The sequence below is a fragment of the Saccoglossus kowalevskii genome, chromosome 16, assembly GCF_978046115.1.
Source record: "Saccoglossus kowalevskii chromosome 16, keSacKowa6.1, whole genome shotgun sequence".
Lineage (NCBI taxonomy): Eukaryota > Metazoa > Hemichordata > Enteropneusta > Harrimaniidae > Saccoglossus > Saccoglossus kowalevskii.
Genome location: NC_140656.1, coordinates 28,253,935 through 28,278,129, shown reverse-complemented (window position 1 = coordinate 28,278,129; position 24,195 = coordinate 28,253,935). Strand labels below are relative to the sequence as shown.

The window sequence follows — 24,195 nt, the reverse complement described above, 5'->3', positions numbered from 1 at the left end:
CAGATTTTCATAATGAAAACCACAGTGATAGTTTTTCATATGTTTAGCATATTTTGCATCGTGACATCGTGGCAACTAGTGACTTTTTGTGAAATACACGTTTTATGAAGTCCCGGCTTTACCAGTTCAATGGCATACACAAAGAAATTGACGAACAACGAAATTACATGTTAATTCCTGATTATTCCAAATTCCACATATTATTATGTAAAATATGAACATGAACACGTAATGAGACTATCCAGTCTCAATACATCCACTAAGTGTAACCTATTTTTCAGCTGAATATATTATTTCTCATTCATCTGCAATATTATAAACATTATTCAAAATGACAGAGTTGTGTCCGGATGTGATGTCACATGGTCTACTTTGTATTTGGAAATATTTATATATTGATATTTTTTTTTTATAAATACTAGTATATGGTTTACAATATCGCGCGACAGATGGGAACAAAAGTTTGAGTAACACGTTACCGTGGGGTATTGTAATTTTATTCAATTTTGCATTGCATTGTATTGTATTGTATTCTAATAATAATTCAACTGTTTGCCGAACTAATCAACACCAAGATGTAGCCAGTAGCAACAATCGACCATTTTCGTCGTGGTTATTTTCAAAGCTTAAAATAGAATTTACAAAGAGCTTTCACTATCAGGACACCTAAAAACATTACCATGGTTACATGCACGAGAATAATGAAATTGAAAACAACGAATCACCACGGCAACGCAGTCGGCATTGAAGTGTATGCGGAAGTGTATTTGTTTAACAAGAAGATCAGCGGTTGCCGATAAACGTCACTAATTTTCTCCAAGATAATGGTCCTTTTTAAACAAACTAATAACCAGACTCCAATTTTAGCCAGAGGGAATATAGGAAATGGATTTTCACTGTGCGGATCGTAGAAATGACGTTTACGAAATATTAATTGGCCAAAACCAATCAGCTAATTGCCTGTAAGACGCCGGTGTTTGAAGTCTTATTGTGATTTGATGAAGTGGAAACCCAGAGTCAGTATCGTGAGAAATGTTCGCTTCTCAGCATGTATCGTGCCATGCAGAGAACCGAAAGTCCTGGTGTAAGTCAGCTGACATGGCAGACCATGGGTGATCAACATGGGATATGTTGACCGCTGCGATTAAATAAACCGACAGACGAAGTAAAGGAATATAAATAGAAACTAGAGTTAGTCTAGTATCACGTAAAACATATACGGGGTCGCTAGTTTTGTGGCTTCTTTCAAGGTCAATATAATTATTGTATATATGGAAGACACATAATTGCCAACCAATTCTCAATTCTATTTTAATCAATAAAATCAATACAGTACAACTTACCGCCCATCATTTGAATGTTAGACCTTGGGATTAAAAAAATAGTGTTAACTCCATCGAGTTAGAGAACGTTTTACTGTGACGGTAGATCTGACGAAGCTAAGTGTACTGGAGGATTCGTTATGGTTACAAACCGCTATTTAGCGAAATACTCGCGTATATAAAACCTTAAAACATGTCTTTTAACTAGCATGTTATTTAAAATAAAGTATATTCTCACAATGATATTGTTGCTTATTTAGCTAAATTAAGATTCTGTTAATTCTTGCATTGAGTCAAATTTACTAAAATCAAATGCAGCTATTTCAATGTGTTTTATAATATAATCATATACATTTATATAATAAATAAAGCATCTAGATTGAATGAAATATAACATTTTCGTTGTCGATTCTGTATTGTAAAAATCTTTATAAATCCGTACTAGAATTCCACTTTGAAATTAAACGTACGTAATGTACAAGTATATATTTCAAGTACGAAACGTTGTCATTGTCAATATAGCGTGAACAGATTTTATGAATGTTATTTCCTAGGGTCAGAGCAGGGACTGGATTTCTCGGACCAGAGCCAAACCTCACTTCGAATGAAATATACTGTAATATATCGCAATATACTACCTAGTCTATAATAATGGTAAATTTTACCTAAATGAGTATAAATAAATGATTGTTATGAAATTCGAGAAGACAATTTGAAAACACCGGACACAGATGCCAAAAATAAAGACATCGTGTAGCATACAATCATTATTAACTGAATAATATTTCACCAATTATTGCAAACAATGTCCACTGCGAAATTACGTTTATTTTGAAGTTAATTTCTTTTTTGGCTCTTTTCTCACATCTGTATTGCTTGATCATTCAAACTACGTATACGAAAGCAATAGTATTATATATCTACCAAATATACCATTTGATTTGCATACCAAGGATTCGTCGAAGAACACCCAATGGGCCATCGTTGTTTTCGTTATATATCTGCCAAAACATGCTGGGCGAGGCATTAGCTTCGTCAAAGGATAGGCTTTGCATGACGATATTCTTTGTCAGTTTCTTGTGTAGTCAAATTTCACCCAAAGAATTCACGACGAGTTAATTAAAAAACAGTGCGAAAACATCGACGTCATAGCACCTTTTATGCTGGTATTAAGTCAATCGCTAAATTTAACAAGAAGTGTCCTATTGTTCATAGTTCGAACACCACATATTGATAATTTGAAGAAAACAGTTGTAACAAAATGGAAGAATAATACAATGAATCGAGGGCTTGTTTACGACGGCGCATTGATACGTATACAACATAAAAAATACAGACTGAGAACCCTGAAGTTTGACTGACTGAACGTTTTGTGTATAATATAGTGTAACTAGTCGTGCCACGCATGCGCGAGATACAGTTGTATATGGGTCTCATATAAATAAAGATGACGACTTCGACTGTTGCGCAGATCAACGAGTACAAACTGAGACGTTTCCAAGCTGTAATTGGGTAATTTTTAGGTGATTGTAAGGTATCGAAAGAGTCACCTGCGGTTTTTAGTGCAAGTCGACCCCAGGTTAACCTCATACTTGTGATTTCCATTTTAAGAGCGCATTGGATTGTGGGAAAATCAATGTTTATCAACACAAATGTCGCACATGCGCAGCGCGACGACCACCACGCTTTAAAGCGGACTCACGTGGTTGAATAGGGGCATACATTTGTACCATGAGTAATTTTGGTACGTGAAAACGTGATTTAAAGGACAGTCTCTGACATGGATTCCATGCTACGGATACATCTATTGAATCTATCGAGTCCTGTGACTATTGTTTATAGTGAATCATAATTCGATTTGGTATATGGTATGGGACAACAACAATATCGAACAAAAATATTTAACGTCGAAAGAACAGATAATTTGTTTTTAAATGTTACTTGTTAGAAGAAGTCATCAATCAAAAGTACAAATCAAATATCACGTGACTAGCTCAGATTTAGTACGACTACATACGGGCATTTTAATAAATTGTGTAAACAAAGCCAAAATAAGAGAATTTTTCGAGGGGTTCCGATCATGGGAAACGAAAAATAGTATCACATTAATAGAACACTAATATGTTTTAAACAATAATAAATAAATATCAGGAACCAAATCAATAATAAAACTGTGTACAGTCTATGTCGCCTAGCAACGTTGCTTGATATGCGATGAATTCCTATGATGGAAAATCAAAATTTAATAGATTGATTTGTTTGAATAGAGAACGCGGGAAGTTAAAGTTGGAGGTCTACTTTTTAGAAGTAATAATTCTATTACTAGCACTAGCAAAATGTGACCTTCATAATGAATGTCTAGTTGGTCGGCTGCTACGTGTCGGGTTTGTTGGAGGATTATGTACTCATCGTATATGTGAAAATATTAATATAATTGAACTTGATAGCCGATCGCGAATTATAGCAATTAAGACTGTAACTGAGTCACACGATGGTTACCATTCTCTAGCTCATGTACACGACCAGTCACGGTGATATAACATGGAAATACTGGTCTTAATAGTGTCAGTCGTATGCAAGTGCATGATTTCATATTTCGCGTAGTGAAATGTTATTTAGGTTTTGTAAACGTTAACGACAATATATGTACACATAATATTTATTTGCGGTATCACCATGTTATCCAACTCTGGTTCCAAATAAAACTACTTTCGAATTTCTTATAAATAAAAATGGACATCATTCAATCATTTATGCTGGCACGTGTACTGTTTGATGATTCTCCCGTCTCCTCACCTCGACGGTTCTACAAGCTAACACAACATAGAAATCGTACAGGTTTCCAATCCTTCATTAGTTTTTTACATATCGTCGGCTTTTAACTAATTGTTTGTTACTAAGTGGAAATTAGGGAGTTTCCACTTGATTTGTCGTAAACATTGATCTAAATTGGGTGATAATTGCTGGCATTGTTGAAAAAAGCAATGCTGTGGCGTTAACAACATGTCATTACGATCGATAGACGGAGGCCCCGTCGGGAGGCTCTTGTTTTCACGACAGTCAAAAAACCGCACATTATGGCAAATTAGACGCATTGTTTAAGAACGTGACCCGCCCATGCTCTACAAAATGCATGTAAGCAGACCAAATATGCAACAACAGCCAGTTCCAATGAAATTAAGAACGGTTAAAAAGGGTTCGAAAAATTTATTTGGCGAAGAGACTGCTAGAAAGTTGTACCGACAGTTCAATGTGTTCAAAAATTGTAGCGTTGACTAAAACCACATTTAACGGCACGCTGAATATTGCAACATGAAACATTTTCCAAAAAACTGAAACAAGGACAGACAAGAACAATTAAACAGGCATTTTATGAAACTGGCGGAAAATGTTGAATACATTTTCAACAATTTCTACGGCGTCTACAAAAAAAGTGTTACGACTTTAAACAAAATGGCTGATACAGTGACGCGAAAGCAAAACGATAAAATTTACTCTGATAAGCCCCCAAATCGCACACAACCTTCATAAGTACACACAGTAGTATACTAAAAATTCATTTGGTAGTATTTTTTACAATATAATGTATTTTAAAATAGTGACTTAGGGGTTAGAATTGTTGTCACTTTTTCTTCCGGGACCCAAGCTTACTCTCATGACAACAGTGAAAACGATAAATGACGATTCTCGATTCTGAATGTTTTCACAGTCACAAAGAGTACTCATCCGAAATGTACGTGTGGTTCTTCGTAGAGCTTGTGCACTAAACGTGGATATTCTATCGAAAACGAGCTTAAAATTTCAAATTCGCGGGACATCAAGTGATAGACACAAAAATGAAAAAAATGGTGGGCCTTGAAATCCCAAGCAATAGAGGGCATACACAGCGCGACACGCATCCTTGAGGGATTAGGCAGATTCACACCTTTTAACAATAGAGTTTCCTAACCGTCATTTTTAGTAACCGTGGTGAGTCTTTGAATTATCGAGGATTTATCTAACCCTCGAAAACTTGACGACAAAGTGAACTTCAATGAGAGTTGTTTTGAGACTAAAAGTCGAACAAAAAACAAGACAGACAAATCTTAAATCTACACCTTTCAATTCATGTTTGCAAAGCAGACATTTCACAGTGTGATCTTTATATAAGCCGGAAGGTTTCTTGTCAAACTAGAATCCAAAGGTGAAGTACAAAGACCTGAAGGATGATGGGATTTTGTTATCAGGTTTAAAGAAACTACGGAAATGAGCCTCAATCAGTAAAGGTTAAGTCCGGGGGTTGAGTTAAAAAATGTCTCGTTTTGTTAGATGGATGCCATTCAATGTTTGTAAACGTCATAAGCAGCTGAAACCCACTGAGGGACACGTTGATTGGTGTGTGTATGAAATAAACGTGCCTAGTGTAAACTAGAAGGGTTTACTTCTAGCACCACAATCTGACAATTCAAAGAGATTGTTTATTCATTTGTTTTTTAAAAATTTGTTTCCACTTTCTCTTATCCTTCAAGTGAACAAGTCGTCTGAACCATAGAGGTATATTTCTCCATGTCTGAACGGAAACACTCACATCACTGCCCCGCGTCGGATATAACATCTTTTGAAAATGTAAACATTGATATGCGTGTTTTCCAGAATTTCTGTGTGCAAAAATGCGCCGTAGAATAGTTTCAATAGCATCAGATTCTCACAGTGCCAGTCAATTGCATTCTATGTAGATCGTAGTCACGCTGTACGAAAATCGCAGCCTTGTAAACGAAAAAACAAACAAACAAAAAACATCTAAACGATTTCAGAGATGCCCTCCCAGGACTTCCGATTCGATCAAAAACGTGAAAGCGATCGGGTATAAAGGAGATGGACCGATGGATATTGGTTTCTGACGAGAGACAATTCGATGAATTAGGGTGTCTGAGAAGTGGGAGGTTGGGCCACGCCTAATCCATCCTTTCTATTCAGTCAGTATTGTGCAGTAATGTAAGGAGTAAAAATAATGAAGAGCATCGCTTCTTGAAAGAGATGGTGATGAAAGCGAAGAGAGATTGACTGTGATTCTCACGTGGTAATATAGTCTTAGAAGTTGTCTATCATGTTTTATAGACACGTGCGTCAGTGAGGAACCGGAAAAGCGTGATCTTAGTAATGAAACTCAGAAAATATTGGAACAACTATTTGATTAACACCGAAGCACGCGTAGATAGTAAATAGTGAAATTTTAACACTTTATTGTATGATCTGCGTTAAAATAATCACAAAAAAACGAACATCATTAATTTAAGTGTACATAAACAACCCTTTTAAAGCCAATTAGCTTTAGCGACAAGTTTAATGCAAAGCTTCTCTGGACACTGTACACGTGGATAATAACCGAATATCCTTCCGTATTACGTACCAGAATATATAATTGACGATTGTTTTAAATGGTTGCTATCGTGTGTGTAATGAGCGGAAATAGCTGGAGCTCAATAAAGGCACCTCCAATAGAAAAATGAGAACAATCTACACTACGCTATGAAAATGGATGCCATTCACTCCAGACGTCCACTCCAAGGAATTGAACATAGCACAAATCTATTCCTTTGGATTTTGTGGCAGAAAATCATCCGACTTTTGTGTTGACCTCTGGTTCATCAAAGTCTATACAGGTTCACCTTATAAGTCATTATGCTATTGCTGTATCTGTTGCTGTGTTCTATTGACAAATATATATATATTTTTAAATGATATAGTTTAATTGTGGACCACTTGAAACATATTCTGGTCTTGCATCAAGGTATCTATAAAACCATAATAGGTAATAATTTCATGATCAATTATAATTTGATTTCTCGTCACAATTAGCAATAGTATTTACAGTATTATAAACAATATTTACACTTAATTTGTGAGAAATTTTAATACTGCAAATGATATGTTTTGCTTCTTTCCAAGATGACCAAAAATCAAATTACTCATCATGCATCTCGTCAAACGCACATTTCCTGCTCACACAAATTCAAGTATCCTGCTGATCTGCACTGGCTCGGAAGATGAATTCTGATTGGCTAAAAAAACAAGACTTGTGGCGTTGAATGCACGTTCATTCTCAGTAATGTTATGCAAATTAGAAATTCAAACTAGCTAATCATTTACAACCTTCCAAGCCAGTGCAGATTAGCCCCAAGTATCCAATCATGCATCTTGTCAATTATACATTTCGTGCTTACACAGAACCAAGGATACCATCATGCATCTTGTCAATCATGCATTTCCTGCTCAGAATCAAGTATTCCATCAAGCATCTTGTCAATTATGCATTTCCTGCTCACACAGAATCAAGTATCCCATCATGCATCTTGTCAATTATGCATTTCCTGCTTACACAGAATCAAGTATCCCATCATGCATCTTGCCAATTATGCATTTCCTGCTCACACAGAATCAAGTATACCATCATGCATCTTGTCAATCATGCATTTCCTACTCACAGAATCAAGTATCCCATCATGCATCTTGTCAATCATGCATTTCCTGCTCACAGAATCAAGTATCCCATCATGCATCTTGTCAATTATGCATTTCCTGATCACAGAGCCAAGTATCAAATCATGCATCTTGTCAATCATGCATTTCCTGCTCACAGAATCAAGTATCCCATCAGGCATCTGTCAGTCATGCATTTTCTACTTACACAGAATCAAGTATCCCATTATGCATCTTGTCAATTATGCATTCCTGCTCACACAGAATCAAGTACCCCATCATACATCTTGTCAATCATGCATTTCCTGCTTACACAGAATCAAGTATTCCATCATGCATCTTCTCAATCATGCATTTTCTACTTACAGAATCAAGTATCCCACCATGCATCTTGTCAATCATGCATTTCCTGCTCACAGAATCAAGTATCCCATCATGCATCTTGCCAAATATGCATTTCTTGCTCACACAGAATCAAATATCCCATCATGCATCTTGTCAATCATGCATTTTCTACTCACAGAATCAAGTATCCCATCAGCATCTTGCCAAATATGCATTTCTTGCTCACACAGAATCAAATATCCCATCATGCATCTTGTCAATCATGCATTTTCTACTCACAGAATCAAGTATCCCATTATGGATCTTGTCAATTATGCATTCCTGCTCACACAGAATCAAGTACCCCATCATACATCTTGTCAATCATGCATTTCCTGCTTACACAGAATCAAGTATTCCATCATGCATCTTCTCAATCATGCATTTTCTACTTACAGAATCAAGTATCCCACCATGCATCTTGTCAATCATGCATTTCCTGCTCACAGAATCAAGTATCCCATCATGCATCTTGCCAAATATGCATTTCTTGCTCACACAGAATCAAGTATCCCATCATGCATCTTGTCAATCATGCATTTTCTACTCACAGAATCAAGTATCCCATCAGCATCTTGCCAAATATGCATTTCTTGCTCACACAGAATCAAGTATCCCATCATGCATCTTGTCAATCATGCATTTTCTACTTACAGAATCAAGTATCCCACCATGCATCTTGTCAATCATGCATTTCCTGCTCACAGAATCAAGTATCCCATCATGCATCTTGCCAAATATGCATTTCCTGCTCACACAGAATCAAGTATCCCATCATGCATCTTGTCAATCATGCATTTCCTGCTCACAGAATCAAGTATCCCATCATGCATCTTGTCAATCATGCATTTCCTGCTCACAGAATCAAGTATCCCATCATGCATCTTGTCAAATATGCATTTCCTGGTCACACAGAATCAAGTATCCCAACATGCATCTTGTCAAAAACTGGATAGTAGATCTGTGTATATCCAGGATTATATCTGTCTGGTTCATTTGGAGGCATACACCAGCTCACAAGATAGTATATGTATGCACACATGTGTACTAATGACAGGGACAGATCTTATTACACCTCTATTACAGGAAGCAATTCCACCAACTAGGATAGTGAAGAGCAATTATTTCTGACATCATTTTTTTAGTGGCTATGATGTCATACTCTACCCACAATCCTTTGTTAGAGAATCAAGATGGTGGACTATACAAGAAAAGTTGAATATCTAGAAAAGGAAAAGTGATATAAAAAAAGCTGTAAATTGCATTCTCCTACATTTGTGGAGCTCTTTCATTAGGGATCATTTATGTAGTTTGACATGCCTTTTAACCCCCATCACCACTGAGTGGGCAGACATACAAGTAAATCCAAGGCATTCTGTAAAATGCACACATTGAGAGAATAGCGTCTGGTCAAACTTAGTCATGTTTTAATAAACCAGTATACAATAAATGTAATTTTAGGCTCATTGACATAGATTAAAATATTCATATTTAAATTTCTGCATTTGCAAACTCTTCTTCTTCCTGCTTGTCTGCTTCGTCAAGTTGTTTCTGAACATCTTCCGGAATCTTAACCTTTTTAAGATCTGACAAATCATCCGGCGGATCATCTCCTATAAGAAGTGAAATCAATTTCTGACATGTAGATTTCACCTTGGGGTCTTTTTCCCATCTATCTAACTCTCTGAGTATAATGTATGTCTTCTTAGCCTTCACGATGTCTCTCCCTTCTTTGGTTGTACATAGCTGAAATGAGGAAATACACATGAAATAAACAAGAAGTAGAAAAAAATTGAATTGATCATTATGAAATGAACAAATCATACCCTAATGTACAATCTTAGTTTGAATGAAATTGACTGTGTGCATTGTAAACCATTGTGAGTAAATTTTGAATATATTGGTCACATTGATGACTGGCTGGACTAAAGAATGATCATAAAAACATTAATACACTTCATTTTCTGACCAAGTTCAAAAATAAGACTTACTGGGGATTAGATGTAAAAGCCTTCTGCAGCCAGTTATTGTAAACAGCGCCCACTAGTGACAGTAATTGGAAATTGAAGGAAGATTGTTATAGAGGGCGATATACAAAACTACTAGACTATACCTGAAAGACTGCTTCTATCAGCATCTGTCTGATATCAGGATCTGGTTCTCTTTTCTTGTCTTCTTCTAGATACTGCAAATCAAACGGCATCCCATCCATTTCGTCCTCAGTTAACTCTTCTGGTCCAGCCAGTGGAAGAAGAAGACGAGGTAAAATATCAACACTGTCGCTTAGCAACCATGAGTGATAATCTGCATATGAGGAGAGAAAGATGAAAATGTTATATGTCACATGTCACCATGGCAACAATTATATGTTAATTAGGCCTTTAATAAAAAATGTTATTTATTAATATTTATTTATTAAGAACGATTAAAATACAGAACTAAGGGTTTTAGTGATATAATATTTACAAGCGTAATAAAAAACACACTTTCTTTACATTTCTTTTAAATGGAGCCAATGAAATATTGAAAATCCTAATGATTGGATACCATTTGAAAAATAAAACAGGAATGCAGTTAAAAAGTGATTTTCTTTGTCAAAAATTACTCTCCCTCCAGATAAGTGGAATGTCCTAAAATGCTATGTTGACCTCACTGAAACAAGAAGCCAAAGTATAAAATTAAAAAGAAAAAGAAAACTTGTAGAGTATTTTTAAACATCATAAACAGGTTGTCATGTTTGTGATATATTCATGCTGTTCGTATAGTGAATGATTTGTGTTTTCATCAACATTATTTTTTCAAATGGACAATTAGCATGGATCTTACAAAAATACAATGGTGCATCTAAAGAACAAGACAATGTTATGACTGGACTACAAAGGTATTAGAGACATTAAGATGCGCATACGAGAACGGAACAAGAACATCACTGCTTTGTGCACGATGATGACATCGGTTGTTTGGTCGTATGGCAATCGTTTTGAACGTGATCAAGGTGACCGACTCATAGTTGATTTCCGAGAGCTTTTCTCGACATTGATAAAACGTTTTATATTAGAGTAATTTTGTATATATATGATGAAATAAGAAATATTGGATGCATTTTAGCTGATATTTATACCCACTGAAAACAAACACAACTGGTCAGCTCATTATGTAAACAAAGCATACGACACCGGGCATTTATGTTCACTTTCTCGAAAGGCGACGTGTACTAACCAGTTACTAAAGTTTAAACCTAACGAAATGAATTATTCTTAAACATTTCAAACTGGCCATTTCCGCGAAGAGACATGTATTTATATGGATGGTAATGCATCACATTGATCTGCTGAAAGAGGTTTCGGCAAACAGACCTGGGACATCAGTAGAGTGGATGGAAATAGCGTGAGCTCTGTCAAATGTCTGGGAACTAACTACTATTCAGATTCCGGACGTGAAATGACATAACAAATTTTATTGGATAGTTATGGATTGACATGGTTCTAATTCAGTTACGTTCCTGTTGTGGGTGCTTGTACTTAATCTGACAACCGTGAACATAACGCAAACAAAATTAGAACAACATGTTACGTTCCCATTATGTACACAAATCTTAAACTCCATATTGTGACAATTTGAATCTCAATAAAAAATCATATTCACACTCATTGATCTCAATATTAAAAAGAGTAGAAACAAAAGTAAAATAGAATGTGATTTTGTACTGTTAATAACAGATAAGCACACTATTCATTAGAAAATTAAACAATAAATATAAACCAGGCAAGATTTTGCAAACCCGTCAAACAACAGATCAAATTCAGATTCTTAAAACAATCATTTTTTTTTTCAGACAGCACATGGTTGGATTGACCTCCGCTGTGCATTCGTCAATAATCCTGCTGTACTGTCTTAATGCATACTTTGCAGTATCCTTGAAATAACCTCATATTATACATCTTTCAGACTGCTTGATGTAGGATGCCCAAAAGCAAAATGATGAAAATTAACTATGAACTTTGTTTTCAAAAATGTCCACCATATTATAAATACTGCAAAGTAACTCCATATTTGGATTTAGCATTATAATAACATGGTAGGATGCAGATAGCCTGCACAAAAATAAGACAGACTGTAATTTATGGCAATATGACAGATGTACAAAACATAATATCACAGAATTATCACAGTATCATAATAACAATACTGTGCACAGCATGTTGCCATTGGTTAATATCAAATGCAGCATGGTTAGCAGACATTCTACTTAACTATGTGATAATGTCTCATACATTATTACGTATATTTGCAATACAGTCCTGGTATTTGAACAATAATGAATTATCCACAGTGTCCTATTGGATGGCAGGATAACACTGTGGGGGGAGGGAGGGGTCATTATTGCAATTATAAATCTCCACCATCAAAATTAAACAAATTTAGGTCAATTTGGAGGCTTTTTGTTGAAATGAATTTATGTGCAAATACTAGTAGATGTTTACATAATCATGTGATATCAGGGCTGTGTGTGATTGGTCACCAGATTACCTGGCCCATCCATACAACACCTAGAACTATGTTTGTATACCTTTATCCCTAATAAGGGGTTAACCATTAAATATTTAGGGAAGGTGTCACTGTTTTACGGACATATTGCAAATAAAAATCACCATCACAACAATTGTGTTTAATTCCTCTGATTATAAATAGTTTTCCCTGGCAATGTTTGACCACGGTAAAACCCACGTACCTGACTCAAAACAGGCATTTTTTAGAGTAGCCACAATTCCACCTCTTCTTATGTCTGATGCTTCATACTGAGTGAACGGTATCAATCTTTGAATAATACATCTATCTTTGTCTAACACAGCTTTTCTTCCTTCGTGTAATTGGGTTAAATTCGATAGAAATGGTCCAAGATAATGAAGATTGTTTTTTGGGTTGAATTTTTCTTTACAAAACGCCTCCACGATTTGATTGAATCCGCCGTCGATTTTCTGCAGATACTGCGTGACTTTGACGCAACATTCGTTATTTCTTGAGAGGTTTGACAGTATCATACATACATAGTCGGCGTGAAGGCTGTCGCTTTTCGTGACGTACTCCAAAAAATGGGGGACGATGTCGTAATCGGCCACGATGCTGGACGCGACTGTTTTATTCGAAGAAAGATTTACGAGTGTTAAATACGAGTCCGTTGCAATCGCATCCTGTGGATGGCGAGTTAGTGGAAATAGTGTCTCGATGTATCGTTTATCAGACGCCATCAACAGGATACCATCCACAGTACCAGTGAGACCTACTATGTGGTGTAAGGCCACGGACAACACATCGATTCGCTCATTCAAAGTGAGAAATGGTATGAGTTCTTCAAGCTCCTTCTTGCCCGCCATGATCGTTCGTTGCCTGTAGGTTGTCTTCGTTGCTTGTAGGTTGTCTTCGTTGTCAGTGATTAAAGATCCTGAATTTCAGAACACGCTGGTTTTGTTGACGGAGGGCGCGGCCATCTTGTGATCACGTTGTTGGTCAGGTGATACTTGCACATAGGTACAAAGTTCAAATGTAAGAATAGTAGTTAGGGGAGGACCATTTGATATCCTGGGGGGGATTTTGTGAAAAAAAAAATTCTATGACTATGCTTGAACAAAAAAATCCTACAATATATGCATGTAAAAAAAAATCTGAAACTTTCAGACCCCCTGAAAAAAAAATCAAAAGAAGACAGGACAAAAAATCAAATGTTTAAAGAATGATTTTTATTAGTCCTTTTCCTCAACAATTTCCACTATGTTGTTTAACAGTTCTTTCACAATGACTTTCTGCTGTATTTCTGTATAAACTGTCTCCAACAATTCATTTTTTATCGATGGGGGTGGTGGATGACGAACATCTCATCGACTGAGGGCAGTATTGCATTAGGTAACTAAATACGTAACAGACGTATTATTCCGTGTTAAAATATTTCAGGTGTGATCCTGATAGAAGTAAACACGGAAACAATATTGGAATACGAAACTGAATACGAAGAAAGCCTGTGTCGATGCAACACTCAAATTCATCCGTAATTCGACCATTCACTAGTGTGATGGTGCTGTTTCGGGTTCTATGTTGAACCCTTCATCAGTCGGAACAGTACTTGTTCGATTTATTTAGCTTTCAGAATGTTCGACGTTATTACTTTCATTATACAATTTAGTATAAAAATTGATAAATTCCAGATTGTACATTTCTGTAACGAGCTCATGGATCAAATTCGTTGTAACTATGGTATCGTTACCACTAATTACCAAACGCTTCAGCATGGTATTAAGAGTTTGTTTTCAGGGGTGGGTGATACCAAGGTGGGAAATGGATGCACATATGGGGTTAATTCCTTGAATTGCAATATAGAGGGTTCAGGCTGAAATACAATATATAGTGTTTTCATGTTTCGTCTGATATTTCTGTGGTATTCTGCTGCTGTAAGTAATGCACGATTTGTTCCGAAATTCAGTATATTGTGTGTATTCCAGGGTTATTCGTTTTTTGCTGAAAACACCCCTATTTTTTAGTGGCAGAGTCGAATAGTCTCACTCCCACTGGGAAATCTGCATTGTTGCTTGAATGTGAGTTAATTAAACACATTTTCCAGACCGGCGAAAGAGTATGCAACAGCTAATTTTAACAGCCTGTCACGTGATTTTAGTCTGAATGTCAACATGAAAAGAGGCTAGTCCATTTTACGCAGGAGTAATTGGGAGTAGAATATGTGAGGGATAGTATCAACAGAGATGTGTATAGTGAAAAGTAATATCTATCCTTCATTTGCATCTCTGAGCATTTCTGTTTTAGTATATTGGTTTGAAAATGTTGAACTTACATGATTTGCAATGTGTTTTTTTAATGGGACTCCCCTATTGATCGAATCCCGGGTTTGAACGAGAACGGCACACCACGTGATTCGTTTGAATACAATGCTGATGGCAAACATGCCGTGTTACTGCGGTACTCCACTGACGGGATGACTTACTAGTACTGCATGCTACAACTTCGCTTGTGATGTTGCTTGTTAGCCATGGATTACATGAATCTTGATTACCAGTCAAATGTTGCTCATTTGACGTTGGTAATCTTTATTTGGAACTGAGTAACTTTCTGGTACTTCGTACTATGATAAAAATCCGTCAACATACATCAAGTTCTCTCAATCGTAGTATTCCATGTGATGTACACCTAATATGCCAAAAATTTTGCTGAACGATTTAAACTGAATAAAAATAGCAGACGAAAATTTGTTTACAAAATAAAAATACTTCGGTTGCCAATGAAAACCGGTAAAAAAAACAAGCAATATGTTTTCGGCTGTTATCATGGAAGGGACATGAACGTGAAGCTAACGTCTGTTTATAACTAAAACCGGGCACCTTATACGAGGTTCGCAAAATAACATGGCAGTCATTAGAAGTCACTTTATTTTATTGTTAGGACGTATTCAGCCGTTAAATGTATTATTTCCAACCGTTTTGCGATAGTATTTTCTAGATTGGAGGCAGCATTTACATTTTATTCAAAGTTCAAAGCTGCGTTGGGATTCCGTTGACAGTGGTAACAATGTCGGCGCCGGTGATCTCTTACCAGTGCGCAACGTAGCCAAAATAAAAGGCATGATCATTTGGGCACTGCTATTACAAGACTTTGGCTGTTGCCATGGTAGCGGTGGGTCAGGATTGTTTTTCCAATTAGTGATGGTACGACCTGCCTGTCAAGTATGAACCGTGACAAAATCAGCCAAGCCAAAAAAAATCACAGAAGAGTTAAAAAGCCATTCCTGCTGAACAGTTACTCTAACTTCGGGGTCAACTTTCTCATTAATGAAAAAAAAAGATATCAAAAATTCAAATAGTAACTTTTTGCCCACACTCAAGCCGAGTACAATGAGCTATGTCTGAGGTGTTGTATCACAGGGAGTTGGACAAACTTATGTATTTTAATAAATTATTGAATAATAAAATGTTATATAACTTTTCTTTTACCCCCCTCCCCTTCCTGGTATCTATTTCAAGTATTTTTGTCAGGTTCAAATCGTTCACCAGCATTTTTGGCATGTTAGATGTACATCACATAGAATACTAGGATTGGGAGAACTTAATGTTTGTTGACCACCTGGAATCTGAGTTTTATAAATCTTGAAGGGCTCTCGGAAGATCCACCCGCTGCCTGGACCCGCAGTAAAATCTCCGATTAATATGGAGCCGCAACCATCAACATCGATATACCATAAGGTTTCTGCTGGCGACGTTGCGGCGTTACTCAGTTCTAAATAAAGATTACCAACGCCAAATTAGCAAAATTTAACCGGTAACCATGACTCAGTCTATCCACGACAAGCAAGTAACATCACAAACGAGGTTGTAGTGTGCAGCTCACGAGTCAGCGACGACCGATTTCAACGAAAGTCATTCCGTCAGTGGAGTACCGCAGTTGCACGGCATGTTTGCCAATGCACAGATCTGTGGAGGAACTATTAACTTCAACATCAACCGTGTATCGTAGTCGCCCAGTTTAAGTTCTGGTTCTGACGTGGTCCCAACTAAAGGGCGACAGTCGTCGTGTCGCGTCCTGTTCGATATGGGACTCATAGCGACGTATACAACGCGTGTAAAATACATTGTTTATTTACATGATATTCGAACACGCGCTGCGCTACGACCACCGCGCTTAAACATCCACGAGTTATTTATTCGGACAATGACTCAAATTAGACGTCTGATTATTTTATTTTCACACGTACAGCGACACGCGTTCTACACTGACAAGCGTTGCTAGGTCGCAGCACTGTCTTGGAGCATATTAATGGCAATTGGGTTCCCCGATCTAAATTTCTATCCCGGTTTGTTGCACGTTCTTTTTTTAATATGAAATAATCAAATATGGGACATGTGTATAATAACAGAACCCCACACCCTCCCCGTGGCTTCGCTCGTGAATGTACGGCAGCAGGATACACCGCATCACTCGTGAAAATAACTTCCATACGCAATGAAAGCCACGGATAATACTTCATTATCACTGAAAACATTTTTCCCCTGAAATAAATTCCAGTGAATATGCCATTTCCCTCATACTCTATTGAGACACAGCGCAGTGAAAATTGGATTCACATGTAATGCTTGAAAACATGTCAGAAAAAATAAATTAAGTGAAATTCTACGTGACTTCATAATAGTTGGAAATGAACACATTACACCCGACCCTACCACTCCATATACAATGTAAACTACACCCCAAAACATCCTTTCACCCACAGTTACTACCGTGTTTCACCAGTGTATTCTATTTGACGTCAGGAGAAATTGAAATAAACAAATTAATTATAATTTCAGCCTCTAGTTGACCACTGATTAAATAAACTACCTCGTCTTTATGTCAACTTGCAGTTATTCGTTGCCTACATCAGTGACTTCAAAATATATGTTTCAATCCCAGGAATTTCACTCGCTGTTAATTGCATGGGAGTGGCAGTCTTTAATTAATTTCTATTGTCATGTCAATTTCTTGCGATTACTCGAACATTTAGCTGTAACCACATACCGCCTAGGTGCTGTAATTAAATCCTGGTGTAAGCACCATATGAACTATGAACAATGCATGTGAAGCCAGCTGTGGGGTATATTCAATCCTATAGATTTCTCATTGTTTGGTAACTATTTGCTGCAAATGCAACAAAAATCAATATAAAAAATATTACCCACACAGTATTCTACAGGTTACTTGTTTTAGTATAGTATTGCTCGTTGACGAAGGCTTTCATATATATAGTCAGTTGTATTCGTGATTGCAATGGTTTTATTACAATTGTGTTATCATTTATCGCTGCGCTTTCGGCAAAATTCATGTTTTGTTTGGGTTTATTGGTAGTAATTTTGGATATCTCAACTTTGGTTGCCTCAATGTAATTTTCGAGTTATACGAGTCTGGTGGGTTCCATGTTGATTTCATTTTGAAAGGATGTTGTTGAGATTGTTTATTGCGAATTAGGTATTTGATACGCATTCTCCTAAAAAGCATAGACATGATGTCTCTGAGCAAAGTGTGATAGGTTGGCTTAGGTGGGGTTGGTATAAATTTGAGTCCGTTGCCAAGGGCAATGATCTCTGTTGGGGTTAGGATTTTACTCGAAAAATTCTGAATAAAATTTGAAACCAACTGAGCTTGATCAGCCAACCGTTTATTTTTAGCCAGTATTGCATTGTAATTCTTTATTCGTTTGCATCTTGCAATGTGTTTTTTTACGTGAGAAATGTCTATTGCGTTTTGTGTTATTTATTGTATGGACCATAGTAATAATGGTAGTTCCCTTTTGGAAGGATGTGCTGGCCCTGAAAAGAGCCGTTTGGTTTGTGTGCCGAAGCACTGGTTATTTAATGCTAGAAGTGCGTTTCCTGTCCTTTCAGGGGTTCTGCACTCTTTTCCTCGATTGTTTGAGGAATTGCCTGATGTTCTTTTTCAGCCAGGCATTTGATATCTGCAAACGCGTCCTTCTCCCCCTTTACCAGAATGGTCTGGAATATTTTCAGGTGGGTCCGTAAATAAATGTCAAGTAGTTTAGTGTACTGTTTAGAAGCCTGGTTTGGAAGATCGTGGTTTGGAAGAGAGAAAACATCCAGGAGGTGGACTGATAGCAAAACCATTTCATGATGTTAAAGAGGGCTATTATACAAGTTAGATACTTTACTTAAAGCGAGGGAGTCGCCACCTGCGCATGCGTCAGATGGCCATAGCGTGTAATTGTTTACAAACAAGCGTCTACCCATGAGCCTTTGCGTTTTACCGTGTGTTGTTATCGTCGCTTGGGACTCAACTCCCGCGCGTGCGCAGGTGACGACCCTCCTGCTTTAAAATACTGAAAAAAAATAAAAACAACTGTTGAGCGCAAAAAAAAAAAAAAAATCGAGACAAGGTCTGCTGAAAAAAATCTCCATATCAGATAGGGGAAAAAAGTAGGCTTCATTTCAATCTTTCTGCCACCAGGATATCAACTGGTCCGCTCCTTAGTACCCTGGTAATAAATAGATAAGACAGTGGTATCTTCGTTAGCCGCAATCAATTGTATTTCTTTCCGTAATAATGTAATTAAAACAAATAAAAAACTTGAAATCGTAGACACAGACAAAATGTAAAATGTAATCAGCTATTTCATTCGTCCGTAATTTGTACAAAAAGATCTTATTTTTTGTAAGCGTATAAAGCATTTTCAACATTAAATGTCGTAATTCGTACGCAAATTATAAAATATATTATTAAATTGTAAAATGGATTTTGCCATATCTGTAAAGTGTAAAAACCTATTTTTTACTGTGAATCATGGAACTTTCATTTTATTTCCTGTAAAAACGTATAATGCCTTTTTTATTTCCTGTAACCTGTACCAGCTACTCTCCCCATCACCCTGCCCCTTCCAATAACTTTATTGTAATCGTATCCTTATTAGGATATTGACTTGAGAAGTACAATGAAGGACGCCATTGAAATAACAAAATGGTCATAAAATAAATAAATACAGGAGCAAAAATAAAAATAAAGTGAAATATTTGTTCTTATTATGAGGCAACTGGTAATTTTGAAATGTTTTTTGTTCTTTCCTGTTTGCGACTGTTGCACTGTCAGTATTATTTAATATTGCTAAGCTAATTTGTTTATTTGTAGTGTTTAGCACAGTTCTATGTGTCTCTTTAATTAATTACTTTTATTTAATAAGAATTACTTTTATGTCTATATTGCGTGAATCATTTTTTTGTTGTTCTCAGGGCACATATCTACTCATCATAGACGCATCATATACGCATTTTCACACATAATCCCGATTGAATACTAATCATGATAACTTTTAAATTAACAGTTGGTGTGATGAATACGGCTGGTTTGCCTGAGGGGCAGAGGATTGAGGGAGATTCCCTAACCCCTGTCCAATATGGCACCAATTATGTAGGTGCAAGTCCTGGCCATGTTCTTGACATGGTGAACACGGGTGGCAATCCTGAGGGACAGGTGGCAGAAGGTAAGCTAGCAAACTCCTCGACCACTGTCCAAGATGGTGCCAATGACCAGTCTAGTGGGCTGGATATACTTGAGGTTACACAAGGTGTTGAGACTAGAGCACAGTCTCGGACCAAAAAGCATACGCAAAAGTTGGTGGTACCAGAATTCAAGACTCATGACCTTGTGGTGACCCCTGACAGTTTGCGTGAATTACAACAAAATTACTCTAGTTTAAAGCGATTATTTAGGTATGCAGCTGAGAAAACAGAGGTAGCTACTGGAAAATCAAATATAACTAGTTTTCATGTAAAAAAAGGTCTGTTGTACCGAAAATTTCGATCACCTAATTTTGATTTTGTGCGCATTATCAGTCAGTTGGTAGTTCCTTCTACATTTCGATCTGATGTCATGAGATTAGGCCATGACTCAATCTTGGGGGGACATTTGGGTGTACAGAAAACACAAGATAAAATATTTTCCCAATTTTACTGGCCAGCGATGCATGATGACATTAAACGATATTGTCGGTCATGTGACTCCTGCCAGCGTACTGTACCCAAAGGTCGAGTCGGAAAGGTTCCACTTAGTGCTATGCCTATGATTGATATTCCATTCAAACGGGTTGCCATGGACTTGGTGGGGCCAATCCAACCGATTACTACTAGTGGGTGCCAATATATACTTACAGTGGTTGATTATGCAACCCGTTATCCTGAAGCTACACCTCTAAAAAGGATCTCTACTGAAGTAGTAGCAGAAGCACTGGTTACTATTTATAGTCGTGTTGGTATACCTGAACAAGTTCTCACTGACCAAGGTCGCCAGTTTGTTGGTGATGTTATGCAAGAAGTTAGTAGACTTCTGTCAATTAAACGGCTCATCACGACTCCATATCACCCACAAACAAATGGCCTATGTGAACGTTTTAATGGCGTCCTGAAGTCCATGCTCAAACGCATGTGTAGAGAACGACCAAAGGACTGGGACCGTTACATAGCACCATTATTGTTTGCATACAGAGAAGCTCCGCAAGCCAGTTTGGGGTTCTCCCCATTCGAACTGTTGTACGGGAGAACAGTAAGGGGTCCAATGACCATCTTGCGGGAGCTATGGACAAAAGAGATCACCAACCCAGAAATTAAGGGTACATATGAGTACGTCATTGACCTACGAAATCGATTGGAGGACACTTGCAAAGTGGCACAGACAGAACTGAGCAAGTCCAGTGATCGGTATCTTTCAACACAGGCGAGATGGTACTGTTACTGCTTCCTACAGCTCATGATAAGCTGCGGATGCAATGGCAAGGACCCTACCGTGTTAAAGAACGAATCGGGCGGAATGATTATCGTATAGAAAAGGATGGTATAGATAAACTGTACCATGCCAATCTGTTGAAGAAGTACGAGGTAAGAGACTCTACGGATGATAATGCAAACACGAACATACACACTAATTCTTCGTCTGTGCCAAAGGACACTCCTATGTGCGTGTCTACTGGCCTGATTGAAGTCCCATCTAACAATCATGGCATAGAAGGTCCAGAGCACATTAATGGGGACTTGATAGAATTAGTCTCCCTGCACGGTAAAGAAAACGTTCAAGATGTGCATTTGGGCCCTGAACTTAGCGATTCCCAGATTAAAGAGGTACAAGGGATATTGAGAGAATATACTGCTACACTTACAGACATACCAGGAAAGTCGAACATCGGGTGCCATGACATACAACTGACCTCAAATGACCCTATACGTTCTAAACCATACAGTACCCCTTTTGCAACACCTAACGCTGTGATTAAAGAAGTACGTGATATGATAGAACTGGGAATCATTGAACGGTCTGATTCACCTTATTGCTCACCCATTGTGCTAATTAAGAAGCCTGATGGAAGTCTTCGGTTTTGTACAGACTTCCGAAAGCTCAATAAGATCACAATATTCGATGCTGAGCCAGTGTCTAATCCAGAGGAATTATTTGCACAATTGGCTGATGGTAATTACCTGACCAAACTTGATCTGAAAGCCAAAACTGCTTTTCTTACCCCACTGGGTCTTTTCCAATATCGTTACCTTCCATTTGGACTTGTAAATAGTCCCAGTACGTTCAATCGCACTATGCGAACAGTTCTGATGGGTACCGAAGGAGAGGTTGTTAGTTTAGTGGATGACATTTTGATATATAGCAAGACTTGGCAATCCCATCTGAAGCGATTCAAAGATGTATTGAATCGCCTCCAGAAGGCAGGCTTAACAGCTAAACCATCAAAATGCTATATTGGTTTCACTCAGCTTGAATTTCTTGGCCATGTGGTGGGGCGAGGCCAATTGAGTCTAGTCCCAGGAAAGGTTCGTGCATTGCAGAATGCTCCGCGACCCCTGATAGTAATTAACGTTAGATCATTTGTGGGCCTAGCGGGTTATTATCGCAAATTTGTTGCAAATTTTGCTGCCATTGCTGCACCTCTACACGAACTTACAAAGAAGGGTAAACCCAGGAAAGTCGAGTGGGAGTCTTGCCATCAGTTGGCATTTGAACAGCTGAAAAATATTTTGAGTAATGCCCCTGTATTGCGACTTCCCGATTTTGAGCGAACTTTCGTTCTACGGACAGACGCCTCGGAAACGGGCCTTGGAGCGGTCTTGTTGCAATATTATGATGATGTCGCATTTCCAATGGCGTATGCTAGCCGGAAGGTGAGCCACGCAGAGTCGCATTATGCGGTGATTGAAAAGGAATGCCTGGCCATAGTTTGGGGAATAAAAAGGTTTCAGCCATATCTATATCTTCGTGAATTTTGGATTGAAACCGACCACAAACCTCTAGTCTATATGAAAACCGCTAAATTTTCTAATAGTCGAATTATGCGATGGGCCATATATCTTCAATCATTTTCCTATCGAATAATTAGTATAAAGGGTAATCATAATCTAGGGGCAGATTATTTAAGCAGAAATCCTGAGGTTTTAGTACAATAACCAATATGGTGTTGAATGTAATATAGTAAAGAATGGTTGTTTTATGTAGTTTCCCTGATCCGTGACTTCAATGAATTGTATTGTTGACGTAACTATAATACCATCTTTAATGGCATGGTTACATCTTAGCATGGGGGTATGTCACGAGGTGTTTGAATCATATCAGAAACTGTATTATTAAAAGGACACGGTTGTTATTATGTAATTTTGTATTTATTAATTTATTGTAATAGTATAAATTGATAACAGCCCAGAGGTAGGTTTTGTAGCCCAGTAGGTAGCCGCATTGTCACTACACGTACAGAAAGTACCTATTATGTGACCTCGAGATCGCACTTGGACACTGCTGGACGAGTATCCGTGTGATGAATGAACAGGTGTCGCGGACCAATTAGCGATTGACACAATTAGCCATATGATGGCAGGGTATTTAAAGACTGGGACAGCGTGGTGCTCGGTTGTTGCTGCTGGAGATCTTGACCAACATCTACGCTTGGTACGACCCTAGAAGCGGCGAGCAGTACCACCACATACTACCATAGTCGAACCCGGCGTTGAACACCAGTCTGAAGTCTAACTGGGAAGGAAGCCTTGGCGCTGTGGACGAGAAGGGAGAGTTCAAGTCGCTAATTACCGTCGCTGGCTTCTTATAATTCACCGGGCGACGCTGCCGACTGACACTGTTCGACGCACGTCGGGAAACGTCAGGTACCGAACATTCCTACACACACACTAGTTAGTCTTGGGCTTTAAGGTAGCGAGACTATTATTTGTGTTGAAAATTACGATTTTCACATTTATTTATTAATTGATGAAATGCACTATAAACTTTCATGTGATAAAGTCAACATAACATAGAATGTCATGTAAGTTGGTTAAAATGTAGATTTTCTGAAGGGAAGCAAGGCAGCCTCAGTAGTGTTTTCCAAAATCAACAACACGGGTTTAATCTGTGTGCCTATAAGTTTCAAAGATAAACTCAAGACAATGCAATGTTAGGATGTGTTATCAGTAGCTATCTGACACACAATGAGTGTTTCCAAACATTTGAG

At 37.6% G+C, this 24,195-nt stretch overlaps 2 protein-coding genes across 2 annotated transcripts; one reads left to right on the top strand and one right to left on the bottom strand.

Moving 5' to 3' along the window:
• Positions 1–9,570: 9,570 nt before the first annotated feature.
• On the bottom strand, positions 9,571–13,692 carry LOC100375841 (co-chaperone protein HGH1 homolog). Its single transcript, XM_002739851.4, has 3 exons — positions 12,898–13,692; positions 10,279–10,469; positions 9,571–9,911 (listed from the first exon to the last, which is right to left on the bottom strand). Exons 1-3 carry the CDS (start codon positions 13,538–13,540, stop codon positions 9,657–9,659), a joined length of 1,089 nt encoding a protein of 362 aa, XP_002739897.2. The 5' UTR covers positions 13,541–13,692; the 3' UTR covers positions 9,571–9,656.
• Positions 13,693–20,003: 6,311 nt separating this feature from the next.
• LOC146733816 (uncharacterized) lies at positions 20,004–23,143 on the top strand. Its single transcript, XM_085490973.1, has 2 exons — positions 20,004–21,309; positions 21,414–23,143. The coding sequence occupies exons 1-2, from the start codon at positions 20,004–20,006 to the stop codon at positions 23,141–23,143; spliced, it is 3,036 nt and encodes a 1,011-aa protein (XP_085347099.1).
• Positions 23,144–24,195: the final 1,052 nt, after the last annotated feature.